This window comes from Siphateles boraxobius, unplaced genomic scaffold (assembly GCF_051911475.1).
Source record: "Siphateles boraxobius isolate OS27281-9 unplaced genomic scaffold, OSU_SipBor_1 24, whole genome shotgun sequence".
Taxonomy (NCBI): domain Eukaryota; kingdom Metazoa; phylum Chordata; class Actinopteri; order Cypriniformes; family Leuciscidae; genus Siphateles; species Siphateles boraxobius.
Genome location: NW_027508855.1, coordinates 6,079,281 through 6,095,988, shown reverse-complemented (window position 1 = coordinate 6,095,988; position 16,708 = coordinate 6,079,281). Strand labels below are relative to the sequence as shown.

The 16,708-nt window shown below is 36.2% G+C and overlaps 2 protein-coding genes across 3 annotated transcripts; both read left to right on the top strand.

Moving 5' to 3' along the window:
* Nucleotides 1-1,386: 1,386 nt before the first annotated feature.
* Nucleotides 1,387-10,865, top strand: oclnb (occludin b). Of its 2 annotated transcripts, none has more exons than XM_077240996.1 (9): nucleotides 1,387-1,543; nucleotides 5,904-5,984; nucleotides 6,114-6,759; nucleotides 6,974-7,141; nucleotides 8,098-8,204; nucleotides 9,187-9,288; nucleotides 9,435-9,606; nucleotides 9,919-9,960; nucleotides 10,132-10,865. In XM_077240996.1, the coding sequence occupies exons 2-9, from the start codon at nucleotides 5,941-5,943 to the stop codon at nucleotides 10,228-10,230; spliced, it is 1,380 nt and encodes a 459-aa protein (XP_077097111.1). In that variant the 5' UTR covers nucleotides 1,387-1,543; nucleotides 5,904-5,940; the 3' UTR covers nucleotides 10,231-10,865. The 2 variants fall into 2 exon arrangements, with proteins under 2 accessions (XP_077097111.1, XP_077097112.1); XM_077240997.1 differs by having other exon boundaries at nucleotides 1,407-1,543; nucleotides 9,190-9,288.
* Nucleotides 10,866-11,007: 142 nt separating this feature from the next.
* On the top strand, nucleotides 11,008-16,701 carry gtf2h2 (general transcription factor IIH, polypeptide 2). The gene is made up of 15 exons (XM_077240991.1): nucleotides 11,008-11,300; nucleotides 11,540-11,617; nucleotides 11,709-11,745; nucleotides 11,849-11,935; nucleotides 12,017-12,067; nucleotides 12,149-12,203; nucleotides 12,288-12,393; nucleotides 13,261-13,351; nucleotides 13,430-13,517; nucleotides 13,602-13,709; nucleotides 14,002-14,065; nucleotides 14,750-14,853; nucleotides 14,947-15,049; nucleotides 15,124-15,163; nucleotides 15,430-16,701. The coding sequence occupies exons 1-15, from the start codon at nucleotides 11,245-11,247 to the stop codon at nucleotides 15,538-15,540; spliced, it is 1,179 nt and encodes a 392-aa protein (XP_077097106.1). The 5' UTR covers nucleotides 11,008-11,244; the 3' UTR covers nucleotides 15,541-16,701.
* Nucleotides 16,702-16,708: the final 7 nt, after the last annotated feature.

Genomic DNA, 16,708 nt, shown 5'->3' with positions numbered 1-16,708 from the left:
TTTATTGTTTATTAATAGTTTCACTTTTGTGTATTTTACACAGACATGTGTGTTTTATGTATATTTTGTATTATATTATGTTTCAGTTTACCTTCAACTGTCAGCATTTTTAAACTGATTGTGAAAGTTGATAAAAATAAATAGGCCTGCCTCCACATTGAAATGGTATAGGATCCCTTTTTGACAAAATAATGAACTTATAGTTTATACACAGGGTAACATACCACCTCTCATTTGTTTGTTTACGGTAGAAAACGTGGCTCAAAGCCTTATTTTTACAGATCTGGAGTAAAGGAATCAATGCTTTGACTGGCTTGACATCTCTAAAGGTATCAGGTTACAAGCTGCAGTGGACTCCAGGAATAAAAGGTGCTCATATACTGTACATTTTTGTTCACACCTTATGTCTCATAAATATTGAATATGGTGTGTAATAACCTAGAACAATGATCTAGAATTAGTATGTGTAAACTTTTATGTATTTTTTATGGTAATTTAAACCATAATTACATTATACTTTTGAGTCACATGTTTAATAACAAGAGACTCAGACAATTAGCAAAGCAGTTCAAACCAAAAACTGTTTATTTCTAATTAAAGATGACTGGAGTGCATTCCAGATTTACAGGTTTATGATTTGGGTAGTCAAAAATCCAGTTGGTGTTCTATATCACTTTCAACTTGTGCATATGACGTAGACGATTTGTTTTCAAATTGGAGCAGGAACTCCCTGAATGTTACGAATCTTAAATTTCAAGCATTTTATAACTTAATTACTGCAATTATATTTTACAATTGTGGTATAGCTACTTAGCTTATATATATATCTGACACCCTAACTCCCAAATAGGATCAATTTTATTAAATACATGTATATAGTGTATGGTATAAAGTCTGGTATAAAGAAACGCTTATTTTAAATATGGTTATTATTTTGAAATAAAATTATAACAAAATTGTGAAAAAATTGGAAAATATTTTCTAAATTTCTAGTAAGTTACATTATTTTAACATTTGTGTTTTTATTATATACTGTAAATGTTAATTTTTAAATATATTTTAATGTAATTCGTTTATTTTAATCTTATTTTATCTATGTATTTATTTGTACATTTTATTACACAATTTTTCTCTAAATTTTTCCACGGACACTCTAGCACTTCCTTGTGGCCCCTGGGGGTCCTCGGACTAAAGCATTGTAAGCATGTCCTAAAGCATTTTAGACCAAAATCCCATCTTTGTTTTCTAAAAACTACAAGTTATGTTAGACATGTTTTCTAACATAAAGTAAAGCTACCATGTAGGTTGTAAAAGTCAATATGCAGATGAAACGGGCTCGTCTTGCGATCTGTCACACGCTGAGGGCGTGGCTACACCTGTGCTTTCAGTGATGTGTTGTTGTTGTTAGAGAGACTGCAGGTCAATTAACTCTCAGCGGGCGTTTCCTGAAGGAGGCTGAGCGTTTTTAGCTCCGAGAAATAAACAGCGAATATAAAGAGCGAGGAAGAGTTATAAAAATATTTTCCAGCGTTGACTGACAAAGGTGAGTTTCCTCGATACGATTAATGTATGTACTCATATCTATTTTGTTTATTAAATTGCCCTAGTTGACTTTTAGGTTTGTTAAATGTGTTTTACTGATACGCACAATTATGTTGCGCGGTATTAATTTTTTGAAATGTAAATATTTGTACTCTAAAGCGTCTATCATGTTATTTGAGTTATTTGGCAAGCATGGTTTTCTCCTTTTGTGTGTGTGTGTGTGTGTAATGGGGTTACAAACTCCAGGTCACAGGTTCAGCTATTCAGGTACTGACGATAGGAAGTGCTTTATCAAATTTTGCTTAGTCTCTTACTGAATATTTATTGCGCATTAGATCGCAAACGCTAGCTTATTATAATATTCTCATTGATACAGATTAAAGAATTTTAGAAAAATCTGCTTCTAATCCCTACACTCAGTAAATTAATTCAAATTACAGTGATAGCCAGGGTGTTTTTGCTACACCCTGTCATACACGATCAGGGTGTGAGGTGAATGTGATTTCACCAAGTAGGCTACAACATGTGCCTGGATCAACATCTTTGTTGATTCCAGAAAAAATTAACCAATTAGATTTGAGGGACAAGTTTACAGTTTATGTCAAGTTTAGGCTTACAACCAAGGTTAGGTGCTTCACATCAGTAATTTCTCATTGTCATGGGTATGGTTAGGTTAGGGGTAGGGATATGGTAAGGGCTAAAATTTTGGACAGGAATTTTGTTCCAGGATCAACAAGATATGTGGATGCATTTTAATTAAATCCAGTAAAACTAGCTCTTTTCGGCTAGTTCTTTTAGAGTTTGCAACAGCGGAATTATCCGCACATTAAATATAAATGGAAATAAGTATATAAATTCATAAATCACAGACTATCAACTCTAAAATCATGTTTTACTCTCTCAACAATTATGGCAAAAATTGTCACATTTTGTGCATTCTTTGTGGGTCTAGATGAATATTGAAAGGTGTCACAGCATTCTCTCTTATCAGCCATATATATATATATATATATATATATATATATATATATATATATATATATATATATATATATATATATATATATATATATTAGAATTAAAGATGTGAAATTAATGTACAATTAAAATAATCAAAATTTAGGTCTGGGTTTATTATTGTACACTTTTAAAACTAATGTGTTAAAAACAACACACTCTGTGTTAGTTCTTACCTCCATGTGCCATGACAACCCATTTTGTTACTTGCTTAACCAGTGTTATTTCTCTCAACACAATTAAGATCTTTAACACATTTGTGTCAGAGATGTGCTGTTTTTTGACCAATTTAACGAAAAGTACGCACTACAAAAAAACAAACACGTACAGTAGTTCATTTAAATATATTAAAACCTATTTTCTACATTGCAAAGTTGCAATATTCTAGTAATTTTAAACAAGTGTATACTTTGGATTTACCAAAAATATATATTATTTAAAGAAATTATGTGAAGTGGTCTTATATCAACATCTTTAACATTAATAATTTTGTATTTATTTGTTCTTTGGATTGCGTAGGTGAAGGTGAACATATATCTGCAATTAGCTTCTCAGAAACACTAAAACTATTTTCTTTTCACAACTTGGAACTATGTGTAAAAATTCTCTTGAGACCAGGGGCTTCATGGTAGTTGAACAAACTCAGGATTAATTTCAAGTTGACAAAACAAAATCAATTTAGTCAGTCTTTGTTGGAACCATGACACTGATCATCACCTTTCTCCGTCAACTCAGGCTTTGATCCTGAGTTCACAGAGTCATGGAGTTCTCACAAGTCACTGTCTAAAGCAAGCACTCAACCTATGACAATTGCTATCTGTGTTGATATCATAGCCAAAGGCATTCATGTTTTCATCAAACAGAACACTTTTTCCAAAGATCCAAACATGACTGGAAAAACATTTGGGACAGTAATTTTTTCTGTAAGTGGACAGCCAAATTTTCAGCGAAACAAAGTCTGATCTTGATTCTTGTAGGTTAGGCTATGTCTTGTAAATATTTATAAAAGTACACAAACCTGAGCTTGTCTTTTTATTGGCCCATGCTTTCCTTCAAATCTTTCCTTTGAGTTTTATCATCATGTGCCAGTAATGAATCATATAATTCTGCTTTGGTATCTGACTTGTATGGATATAGAGTCTTGAATATGTTATGCTAGGGATGGGAATTGATAAGATTTTATCAATATCAATGCCACTAACGATTCTGCTTATCGATCCGATTCTTTAACGATTCTCTTATCGATTCCTGATAGCACTGTGTGGGAAAAAGTAGTCTTTTTCGGGGGGGAAAACAAGTCGTTTTAATGCTTACACTTGACTAAGCAAACTGTACTTTTTATGTAATTTCTGTAATAAATGGAACCTTATTGTAAAGTGTTACCGATTAGTTATACACCGATTAAACGTCCCGTGAGTTCAGTGTTGGAAAGATCAGTTGTTTTAACCATTCATTAAAACGAATCGGTTCAAATGAGTCATTAGTTCGCGAATTGGACGTGTCATTATCGGACGTGTGCGCGTTGTGTGATTATCCCGCCAGTTGGGACATCCCACAAGATGCATAGCTGTCAACATTGAACATTGAAAATAAGGGAGATTTCCCGGAATCCATCCCCAAAATAAGGGATTTTTTTACACGATTCTTACCCACAAACTTTTAAAAAAGCACTAATCATTAACAGTCTAAAGAGTTTATAACTACATAGGCCTACATATAGTGTTTGTGTGTATATATGAGAGAGAGAGAGAAAGAGACAGTGTGTGTGTGTGTGTGTGTGTGTGTGTGTGTGTGTGTGTGTGTGTGAGGTAGAGAGAGACAGAGTGTGTCTGTGTGTGTGTTAGGGCTGTGACCATAACCGTGAGACTTCAAGCCGAAACTGCCCGAGCTTGTACGTCTCACACAATCAGAGCGTACAAATACGTGATATTTTACGGGAAAATACTAAAGCGGGAAAAGAGCTAAAATACGTGAGAAACCCGGAAAAAACGGGAGGGTTGACAGCTATGACAAGATGTGTGTCATCACAGAAAACTTTTCATCACTGGATCGTTTTTTTTCGTTTATTTGAAGTGTGATTATGTCAGCTGAATGTGCGGAAGACTTTTCAGAGAAGATAAGGCAACGTATTTTAGCACAATTCACACTCAGCGGCAATTCAGGAAAAACAAATCTCCGAATGCTCCACATAAAACTTTAGTCTCCCTACCTTACCATCGTGTCGTTTATTTTGATTAATATGTGCGAGGGAGAGAGGAAGACAGCGCTTAGTTTTGAGACGGTGAAGAAGCCTACTTTCGCCTTGCTCCGAAGAGAGAGAGTGCGTGCGCGCGACCGGGGCTCTCTCTCTCTCTCTCTCTCTCTCTCTGCTCGATCAGTTTAACATGCGCCCTGTCACAAGCGCAGCGGTTCATCTACATTACCAGAGAGAGACAATTTTACTCACTGATCAAATAAGACTTTGCAGGACAAAGATTATCGTTGGACGCGGTGCTATGGTGCTTGATAAAGGACAAAAGGGACAGTTGTGAGTTCACGGTCTGTACATACTATGGCTGACTCAGAGCAGGAGCATCGATAAGAGGACTCGTTAACGTCGAGGGCATACAATATCGATGGATCGTAAAATTTAGAACCGGTTCTCGAGTGGAACCGGTTTTCGATTCCCATCCCTAGTGATCAGTGACTAGTATCAATTAGGGGTGATAATAGGGGTGTAACAATATATTGTTTCACAATATATCACAATACAAAAATGCAACAATATGTATTGTGGATAGTGGCAATCTGTAATTCGGTATTGTGCATAGTGCAACCAAAATAAAAATCAAGTTTAAAAATTTTTAGTGTCAATACTACATCAAATTACTATATATAATGTATAACAATGCAATGGGGGGAGGGGGGATATTTGTGTGTCCTGATAATGCCAAAATGGGGCTACATTATTTTAAATGTATCTAGTCAGTGAAAGTGCACGCATATTCGTCTAGAATAATCTGTATTTTCAGCTTCAGAATCATGAATATTTTTTGTATTCTGGTCCTTATTATTGTCCTGTGCATTGGGTTATCAGCACCAAGTCTAAGCCTATTTGTTTCCACCCCCATTGTAATACCAAATTTAACATTTTAATCAACAGTAAAACATTTTGTTAACCTTTTACCATATGTCTTGGAGTATCGCAATAATATTCCAGTATCGAATCGTGACACGATAGTTATGCATCGAATCGTGACACGAGGGTATGACACGAGGGTATCGTTTCACCCCTAGTATCAGTTGCATTGACATGTATCTGTCATTAACACTTGGGTTAATTAATTTACCTTGCTTTCTTGCAGTGTCACCTCTGTGAAGTTTGTCCAGGAAGCTGACATCATGCCAAAAAAATCAAGTCGCCCTCCCCCATATAGCGGCAGACAGTAAGTTGTATTTTTAGAGAGTTTATAATCATCAATTTTCAGTAGAGACAAGTTTTCTGTATTCAAAAAAAGCAATCAGTTAATATGTTCCCTTTTACTTATCCGTGTTGTTTCACTTTATCCTTTCAGTCACCACAGAACCTCCCGTCGTACCCATTCTTACCACCCTGATGAAATGCTTCACTTTTACCGCTGGACATCACCCCCAGGTGTGATGAAGATTTTGTGCATCATCATAATCATTATGTGTGTGGCTATGTTTGCCTGCGTGGCCTCCACACTTGCATGGGACTATGATGCAAGTAACATGGGGCTTGGTGGACTTGGGATGGGTGGCTCTGTCAGTGGAGGGTACGGCGGTTATGGTGGGGGTGTCGGAGGCTATGGAGGAGGAGGTAGCGGTGGGGGTCTCGGAGGCTATGGAGGAGGCACGTACATGGATCCGAAATCAGGCAAGGGCTTCATCATCGCAATTGCGGCAATCACCTTTATCACTGTGCTCATCATCTTCATCCTGGTGGTGTCGAGGCAGAACACGGCACAGTCTCCCTCATTCTATCTGGCCTCCATCATCATTAGTGCCATCCTGGCTGTGCTCATGCTCATCGCTAGCATCGTGTACCTGGTTGCTATTAACCCCACTTCTCAGACATCTGGATCCATGATGTATAGCCAGATATTGCAGCTGTGTGCACAATACCAGAACCAAGATCAGGCCTCTGGGATCTTCCTCAATCAATATTTATACCACTACTGTGTAGTGGAGCCTGAAGAGGTGAGGATGAGCAGTCTTCATAATCTAGTATTTGTTCAGTTCAGGTTGGTTATTATCAGACCCAAATTAATTCCTTTCTATTGTGCAGAAATGTAAGTTGAGAGTCAGGTTTTTTGGTTATGCATATATAGAATATATCTGCCACATTGTCCTCTATATTGTGATCACATTTTTGGTGCTATTTAAAGTGTTATTTCTTTCTCCTCTCTACAAGGCTATTGCCGTTGTTCTAGGATTTCTGGTGGTGGTTGGGTTGATCATCCTACTTGTGTTTGCGGTGAAGACCCGAGGGCAGATGAGGAGATACGGCAGGGACCGCGTTCTGTGGTATGATGTGAAGACCATCACCGATGGCCTCACTTCTCAAGGCATTGGGGAATGGGTAAAGAAAGTTTAATTTGTTCAACTGTTGTGTTCATTTTAGTTTGTGATTTTAATTTTTCAGTACAACGCATGGATTCATGAGGTCATGCAATTTAATACTTTTTGTAGTACTTGGGTTGTACGACTGAATACTCAGAATATTTCTTGATGCTTGTTGTCTTGTTTTCAAGAATTGCTATGTGGTGCCTATAATTGCTCCACCATTTTAGGAGAATTGTTGGTCTACACAAGAGCATTGCTATTTAAGACTCTTCCAAGAAGAGAAGTTTCAAAGGAAGACATAAAGAGTTTTTTTCAAGTCTAGTTTCTGGGTGTGTCCTCTTATGTACTTTCACTTGATGGAAAGCATGATTATGATCCAAAATTTTGAAATGCATGGAAAACTTAACAGTGACTAAAAAGTCTATGAATTGGTAGGTGGCAATTGTTAGACAATTGTAAAAAAAAAAAAAACACATACATCTTCTGGAGTTATTAGGTCACTCCATTGGCTTTGCTCTTACACAATTCATTGTGTGAGCAGTGGTAGTTTCGTCCTTTATGTCATGATGGTATTTGTGGAGGTGGTGGAACCGGTTCTGCCAGCCTTTTAATGTTTGTCCAGACTGTTTACCATACAAAAAGGCTGACTGCATTGGGGAAACGGAGACGCTGAGGTAAAAGAGGCATACAGCAAAACACTTAAATGAGTTACAGACTACCAAATGATGGTTGAAAATATTTTGAGGTAGCAAATGTTGTCATGTTGGCTTTTATGCAAGAGTGACGTATTATAAAAAATGGCACATTAAATGCACATTATGCTTCTAAGCTGTAACAAAATTAAATATAAAAAAGCAGCTGAAGGGTGAACTGAATACTTCTTAAATATTTATTTTTCCGTGTTTTTGCCTAAAGTGAAGTTTCTTTAAAAATGTCCAGATATGAACTCAGTCTTTCCTTGTTTTTCTTCAGGTTAATAATGTGTCTGGAGATCCAGAGGCTTTTGTCAATGACCCCAATGACCAAATCGGTGTTGCACAGCCAATGGTTTACAGCCAGAAGCCAATTTACCTTCCAAGGTAGGTTTTCTCAGTGAAGAGCAGAAAATACATTACTTATTGTCTTTCTGTAGACTTTGTTCAATTGATTTTTTTGTGTGTCTGGATTGGACTGGACCATTTTAGAATATGATTGGTTATATACTTTAGATATTTTCTAGATTATCATGACAGAATATGCTAATTGAAGATAGTTAACTCCACATCAGCAACATAAATTCATCAACTAACCATTCAGAAACGTCCTGTTGCATTCTACATGTTGTCACTTCTTCTTGAATCTCTCCATCATTGTCTGACTCCAGTTTAAACATAAAAGGCAGAACAGTTTCGGACATTTCAGTCTATGTCTATGTGAGGTAATGGGAGCTGCTAACACAAGAGCTCATGAAGCTCCGCCCTCTGTGCCGGGAGCAGCAGCTCATTTGCATTTAAGGGGACACACACGAAATGACGTGTTTTTACTGACCCTCAAAAAGGGACAATTTTAAACTGCTGTAAAAAATCATCTGTGGGGTATTTTGAGCTAAAACTTCACACACACACACACTCTGGGGACAACAGATATTTATTTTTTTCATATTGTAAAAAGGGGCATTATACCACCCCTTTAATACTGGTCAATTGTTATAATGACAATATCTGTATGCAATTTAATGATAGTAAAAAAAAATTACACAGTCACATGTTGTAGGCAAATGACGATCTCTGTTAATAAGCAAAGCAAGCACAGACAATGATTGGGTCAGATTAGCCTGTCACTAGACTAGATGCCACAGAGCAAAGGAATCCAGGAAATCTTGTCCCTGTATGAATGGGACTTGATGAGTTTTGTTTTTCATGAACATGAATAACCAGTTCCACCACTGTGAACTGAATGAAATTACAGAAAGCTTTTTTACTCTGTTGGTTGCAATGAAAATTGTAACATCACACCCAAGTTATTAACAAAAGTTCTATTGATTTTTTTATTATTTTAAATTAAAAGCATCTTTTTTTCCAGTAGTGGTTCTGACTTGACCAGCTCTTTGAGTGGACTGAAGGGCAAACTAAGAGACTATGACACTAGAGAGTCTGGAGATGAGCTGGACACTGATCATGAAACGTGAGAGAATCTTTAAGATATAGCTGGTAGTATTGGAGCATGTACTTTTTCTTTTTTTTAATTACTCTGCATTTGTGACTATGTAATCTGTATCACTCTTGTCTCATTTTCCCCTCTACCTCTATTCCATGCTGTCATGCTCTTAGTGAGTATCCTCCCATCATTAATGAGCAGGAGAGGCTTGAGTACAAGAGAGAGTTTGACAGAGATCACATGGAGTATAAGCGTCTTCAGGCCGAGCTAGATGATATTAATCAGGGCTTGGCAGATGCAGACCGAGAGCTGGACAGATTACAGGAAGGCAGCCCACAGTTCCTGGTATGTGATCTATAAAAGTGAAAACGGTTCTTCTAAAGTTTGGATCTCTTTCACTCTTCTGACTCTGATTTTTCTTGATCTCCTGAGCTCTGCTTGTCTGTCACAATAATTCAAATGCCTAAGGTTATGAGTGGCAAGTCATAGTATAATGTCACTTAATCTCTATTTTTCACAGTATCTCTTCCACCTTTAAAAAACAACAACAACAAAACTTAATTTGAAAATGATTTATTTTGATATTACTATACGTAGTAGTAGTATTATTCAAACATGTTACATTAATATTACTCCTGCTTTTATTCTCTAAAAAAGGATGCCATGGATCAATACAACAGGCTCAAAAGTTTGAAGAAGGTAAAATCTTCATAATCTTTCATAAAAATTCAGATTAGAATATTCACAGAATAATTGCATGATTTGTCACAGCTGTTAAATAACTATGGTTTATAATGAAGTTGCAGATAATAATTATGATAGAAGTGTATAGGTGTAAATATAAATGCTGACCTGTTACCTTTCTCACAGTCTGAAGACTATCAGAGGAAAAAGAAAAGGTGTAGACTGCTAAAGAGAAAACTCTCCCTCATCAAAAGAAGGGTCAGCGACTATGACCACAGACAATAAAAACCTGGCACTGGAAACTCAGCAAGGCACATTGTCACATGATGGTTTTGCTTTGGTACTTTATCTGTATTTCTGTATTAAAAATCTGTATCATTGTATTATTATCAAGAAAATGTATGGCTGCTGTTTTATATAGATCGGTTTTTGCTTTTGAGCCAAACTAAACTTGACAGAACATTGTGGTTTCTATGAAGTATTTTTTTTTTTAAAGCTAGATGATGTTGTCTCTTAACCTTTTATCTTTTTGCTGAAGTAATTTTAGTCAAGCCAAGGTTAATACATCTTAAATATGAGCAAGACTGTGACCATCTTTTGTTGTAGTTTTAGGGATCTCCAAGCAAAGGCATTTTGTTGTTTGTTAATATCTTTATTGGATTTTTTGTTTTAACTTGTTGATTAATCTGTTACCAGAATAGCAATATTTCCTGGTGTAGTTTTGTAAGTACACACCTAGAGAATGGGTGTGAATTAAATTACAATTATATAATTGGCCTCTTTCAGACTATTGTATAAAATATATATAGATTATTCATTGTTGATCAATTTTAATGTGGCAAGCAATGACATTGAATGCAGCCTACAGTAATTTTGTTGTTGTATTTGTGTTCGGAAAGTAAAGCTATTCAATTTCAAAATGTCTTTTGTATTCATTTCAGCTTATAAAATTAATTAAAGGGGCAACTAAAAGCTAATCATAACAATTAAACATATATGGATCTATATGTGGAACACGTAGGACCTCCCACAACTCGGAACTAGTGTTTGCATTTTGTACCGGGGGACATGACAAATCGACGTACAAGGGTTACACCAAACTAATACCGTGAACTGTTGTTTTTGTATTTCACTGAGAAAGCTACATACGTCGTTAATGCAAAAATCCACTTTTTAGACATTTTGCTCTATTTGCTGTTACAAGGCACATTTCGAAAATCTATACAACGTAAGAGAGTTTCAGAAAAATAGTTCTGATTCCCCCCAAAGAAAACTGACAGTCTGTAAAAATTCTACAGCATGGATGAAGAACCAGAGAGAACAAAACGCTGGGAAGGAGGATACGAACGAACATGGTAAGAGACGTTGAAAGTGCTTTATGCGTGCCTTAATTAAAAATATTTCTTTTTAAAATACAATGTTTACCTCAAATAGCCAATCAAATATAATTTCTGTAGTAACTGATATTTTCGGGGAAACTATGGCTTAATAGCTTTAACGTAAGGCGCATCACAAGACTGTCACCCACTGTTCTTTATTAAAGTGCATGAGAGCACATATTCTGTAATGACCAGTTGACGCGTGTCTCTGTCAGGGAGGTGCTGAAGGAGGATGAGTCTGGATCTCTCAAAGCTACTGTGGAGGACATTCTTTTCCAGGCAAAGAGGAAAAGGTGCAGCACTCAAATGCAGAATATAAACATCATTTTTAGCTGAGTGTATCTTGGTTTTATGCTCACTTACAGTCTGTCTATCACATTGCAGAGTGTTTGAGAGTCATGGACAAGTTCGGCTTGGGATGGTAAGCTGCAATTTACTGTCCTCCATAGTTATAGCACTATTTTATATACTTATTTATCTTTGTTTACTGATCATAAAACCACATACAATTCATCCAAACCCAGATGCGACACCTTTTTGTGATCATTGACTCATCTAGATCAATGGAAGATCAGGACCTTAAGCCCAACAGGCTGACCTCCACCCTGAAGGTTAGTAGCACTGCATCTATAGTGAAGTATGGAAGGCTAACATTATGAAATCTGTCAAAATTGCTCTTTTACATTCTTCAGCTGATGGAGTATTTTGTGGAGGAATACTTTGACCAGAATCCAATCAGTCAGGTAATGCACTTGACTCTGTGTATCTTTCTGTGAGTTTTCACAGAGTGTGCAGCTTCTGTTAACTGTACCGTATCGTCACAGATAGGGATCATTGCCACCAAGAACAAGAGGGCGGAGAAGCTCACTGATCTTGCAGGTTGATACATTAGTATTATGTTTGCATGTTTTGAAAAGTGTTCTTTATTATCATCATCAGTTCACATTACTTTACTCTTACTAGGGAACCCTAAGAAGCATATAGCAGCTCTGAAGAAAGCTGTGGACTCCACATGTGTCGGGGAACCGTCCCTCTACAACTCTCTCAACGTGGCTATGCAGACTCTGAAGTAAGGCACATGTCAGCAGAGAGGTTAGAGGGGCGTTCAGTGCACTCAGTAGTTATGTTTCCATTCAAAGCTGCAAATTTAAAAGTACACTATGTAACTTTTGGCACTATAGCAGTTGATAAACAAAACATGCATCTTACAGACGAATATTGCAGCCAAAGCTACTTCTCTTTATGTAAATGACGAGTCACGCACTGTGCTGTGGTTGTTGTCCCACCTTGTCTAAAATAGCCAGAAGAATATAAACACTTATCAAAGGTAGTCGCCAAAAACACGGTTTGGAAGATGCGATCATGATGCTCGCTCATTATATACATTTTTTATATTTTGAGCAAAAAAAAGTTACATAGTGTACCTGTAATTTTTGCACAAAATTGGAAAATCGCTTAAAACATTCATGAATAAAGCACTGTTTCCATCCTGTGTTCAAAAGAACAAAATCGTAAATCAGTGCAAAATATTTGAATCTTTTTTCATACATCATAAATGACAGGAAGGACAGGAGGAATTTCAGAATGACTTATGATCATCCACTGTTGAGGCAAAGAGACGCATCGAATGATTTATTCAGTAATTGTGATTCCATCATAGTTTATGCTCATGTCTTTCTATCGGATGAGAAAAAGATTCACCTCAATTGAGCGCATACTTTTTTATGATCATTTTTAGAATTTGTTTATGCGCATCCTGGCATTTCCACCTACCTGTTTCTTTGCAATATACCTTATATGTTGTTTACAGTTTAGTTGTAGTACTGGATTTGTACCCACAGCTGTATACTTGAAAATTGTACAAACATATACACATTCTTGATCATCTACATGTCCCTTTACCACAGTAATATCTCATTTCTCTATTTTCATGCAGACACATGCCTGCTCATACAAGCAAAGAGATCCTGGTTATTTTCAGCAGTCTCACTACCTGTGACCCAGCCAACATCTATGAGCTTATCAAAGTGAGTTTGAATGAATTTAATGGCTGCTTACTGTAATGGTTTGTAAGATTTGTTGAATGTGTTTTAATATATCAACAGACTCTGAATGGTTTGAAAATCAGAGTGTCTGTGATCGGCCTGTCAGCAGAGGTTCGAGTGTGTACTATTCTCACAAGAGAAACCGGAGGTTGGTAGTCTTACTTTTATATACAGTTACAGGTTTTCATTTGTCTAGTTTTCTTAAAATGTTTTATTCTGCTTTGCCCAACAGGAACATACAATGTAATACTGGATGAGAGTCATTTTAAAGAGCTTCTGATGCAGCATGTGAAGCCTCCTCCTGCCAGCTCCTCCTCAGAGTGCTCCCTCATTCGCATGGGTAATCACTGTCATTATCACCTTATTTAAACCATTTAAACATGCTGAAATGTCTTACACTGAGTTGAAATTATAAGTCTTATTGTTGGTAACTGAAAGCGTAATCAAATTAGCCTAAGTGCTTAATAATGTGAAGAATTTTGTGAATGTTCTGCTGAAATTTTTCATTTGATTTTGTTTATATTAGTATTCACTGTATTTTAATGTAAAGCTTTTCTTGGAAATAATGTATACAATAGTATATAATTTCTATTCTTTTACAATATCTTTAATGCACATTATAATTTGCTTAGGTTTCCCCCAGCATGTCATAGCCTCCATGTCTGATCAGGATGCCAAACCCTCGTTCAGCATGTCGTAAGTAAAGATTAAAGATCATCAGGTTTAAAAAAAAAATGTTATATTTATTTATCATTTAAATTTGTTTCTAAAATGTTACATTTATTTTACCATAGTGTAATAGTACTGTATATACTATAAATTAGATTTAATGTTTAAAAGTGTGGGCTCGGTAAGATTTTTTTAATGTTTTGGAAAGAAGTCACCAAATCTGCATTTATTTGATCAAAAATACAGTGAGAGCACAAAGGCCTGGTTCCACAGACAGGGCTTGGATTAGGCCTTAATTCAAAAAGGGCATTTAAGTAGCTTTTATAAACGTGCCTTAGAAAAAAACATCACTGGTGTGAATCTTGAGACAAAACAATGGTACTGATATATTTTAAGATATTCCGGTAGAAGTTTCTTTCAGTTAAAACCGCTCAAACATGCATTTTAGTCTAGGACTAGACTTAAGTCTGGTCTGTGAAACCAGGGGTAAATTTTACAATTCAAAACAACTTTTATATTTCTATAAATTTTAAAATATAATTTACTCCTGTGATGGCAAAGCTGAATTTTAGTAGCCAATACTCCAGTCTTCAGTGTCACATGTTCCTTCAGAAATCATTCTTATATGCTGGTTTGGTGTATAATTTTTCAGATTGTATGTGTAATTATATAATTAAAATTTTAAATGTAATTTATTTTGTAATATTTTAGGCACCTAGACAGCACTAGTGAGCCAGTACTCAGTCTCGGCGGCTACTACTGCCCACAGTGCAGAGCTAAATACACTGAGCTGCCAGTGGAATGTAAAGTGTGTGGTGGGTCTCAGCATGTCCCTATTCTTCAGTCTTTACAGTAATCTTCAGAGCATCGATGTGTTCAGTTCTCAGTCTGTCTTCTCTCTGGTGCAGGTCTCACTTTAGTTTCCGCTCCACACTTGGCCCGTTCCTTCCACCACCTCTTCCCCCTGGAGCCCTTCCAGGAGACCCCACTGGAGGAGTATGAGGGAGAGAGGTGAGCTCCGCACTCACTGTGATCGGTCTGTCTCGTTTCAGCCTCTCTCATAGCGTTAATCTATGTCTTTTCAGGTTCTGTGAAGCTTGCCAAGGAGAGTTGAAAGACAAAAGTGTAGGTTTTTCCATTTGATATATTTTGTAAGTGAACATTCAGGCCTGGTTCCACAGACAGGGCTTAGATTAAGCCAGGATTAGGCCTTAGTTAAATTAAACGTGCCTTAGAAAAACACATTACTTTTGTGAATCTTGAGAAAACAGTGGCACTGACTTATTTTAAGATATTTCAGTATAAGTTGTTTTCAGTTAAAACATCTTAAACGTGTATTTTAGTCTGGGATTAAAATAACATTCTGCCTGATTGTCTTCTCCTCCCTGCAGATGTTTACTTGTCTAGCATGTAAAAAAGTGTTCTGTGTGGAGTGTGATCTCTTCATACATGACACACTGCACTCCTGTCCCGGCTGCATGCAGACTGACGGGACGTCCTGATGCAAGATGGCCTGACTACAAGACATCTCTGTGAACTTAAGTACACAAACTGAGAGATGAAGGAAGCCATCAGCCACAGAATTGGACTCTCACTGATTGTCAGTTTTGAGGGTTAAGGTAATGAAAGCCAACAATCGTCGGTTCTTTGGCATCATGTTACTTTGGTTTTCTGTTTACATGCATCAAGCTGTAACTGTATGTAGGGGCGCCCCCTATGGGGAAAAGAGTCTCACTGGACAAATGAAACAACCGAGAAAAACATTTTTGTGCTGTTTTCCAGTGTCCTATTTTGTATTTGTAATAGACTTAACATGACAGCTGTTTCTGTATTTTGTACCTTATATGCCATGTTAATGTACTTGTACATTAATTTATGAACAAACCTGTACAGGACCAGTTTAGACTATCTGTTTAAACTAATTAAAACTTTTCAAACATTTACAGTTTTTTATTCCCTTTGGTACTATTTTCACTAGGTGTACATTTTCAAAACTCTAAACGGATCACACTTGAAATGCAGCTAGTCTTTCTTTCAAAACCTGATCCCTTGCTTTCATTACAGTTATACACATTTTCAGTTCACATAATCATTGTTTCAAAACACATGATTATTCCAATATGTAATGAGAATCTTTTGTTTAATCCCCGGAACATAACAGTATGATCTTTCAATTTAGTACCTTTAACAATCAGTTCTTTTAATAGGAAACGATGCAATATACATGTTTCTCACCAAATCATCCTTGTTGAAGAAATAAAGTAACACAGGCTTGATGCCACATTAGAAAATTCATAACATAAATACATAATGTTTGTAAATGTAAGTTAGGTAATGCAATAGTATCAATTATCTAAGATAAATCGCTTATAATATAAAAAGAATTCATTGCATTTGGTTATCTCTATTGAAAATTGCAAGTAGAAAGTATAGAGTTCTACAAATGTACCAAATTATTAATTGATTCACCATTACGCAGAAACACTTATTTTGTGTTGTGAAAAGAATACTTGTGTATTGTACTAACATAATTAAAAACATGCTGAAATGTTTGAAAAAAGTGCACTTTTATGATCTGTTCTGAATGTGATATTAGTACGAATAGTTTTGAAAATGTAACGTGAAAATTGCACCAAAGCAATTTATAAAAAACTAAAACAGCACAGACTT

Coding starts and splice junctions, on each gene's coding strand:
- gtf2h2 (XM_077240991.1), top strand. CDS start 11,245: ATGGATGAAGAACCAGAGAGAACAAAACGCTGGGAAGGAGGATACGAA. Junction 11,746..11,848: donor GACAAGTTCGGCTTGGGATG/GTAAGCTGCAAT, acceptor ATCCAAACCCAG/ATGCGACACCTTTTTGTGAT. Junction 12,204..12,287: donor GAAGCTCACTGATCTTGCAG/GTTGATACATTA, acceptor TACTCTTACTAG/GGAACCCTAAGAAGCATATA.
- oclnb (XM_077240996.1), top strand. CDS start 5,941: ATGCCAAAAAAATCAAGTCGCCCTCCCCCATATAGCGGCAGACA. Junction 7,142..8,097: donor CTCAAGGCATTGGGGAATGG/GTAAAGAAAGTT, acceptor GTTTTTCTTCAG/GTTAATAATGTGTCTGGAGA. Junction 9,289..9,434: donor CTGGACACTGATCATGAAAC/GTGAGAGAATCT, acceptor TCATGCTCTTAG/TGAGTATCCTCCCATCATTA.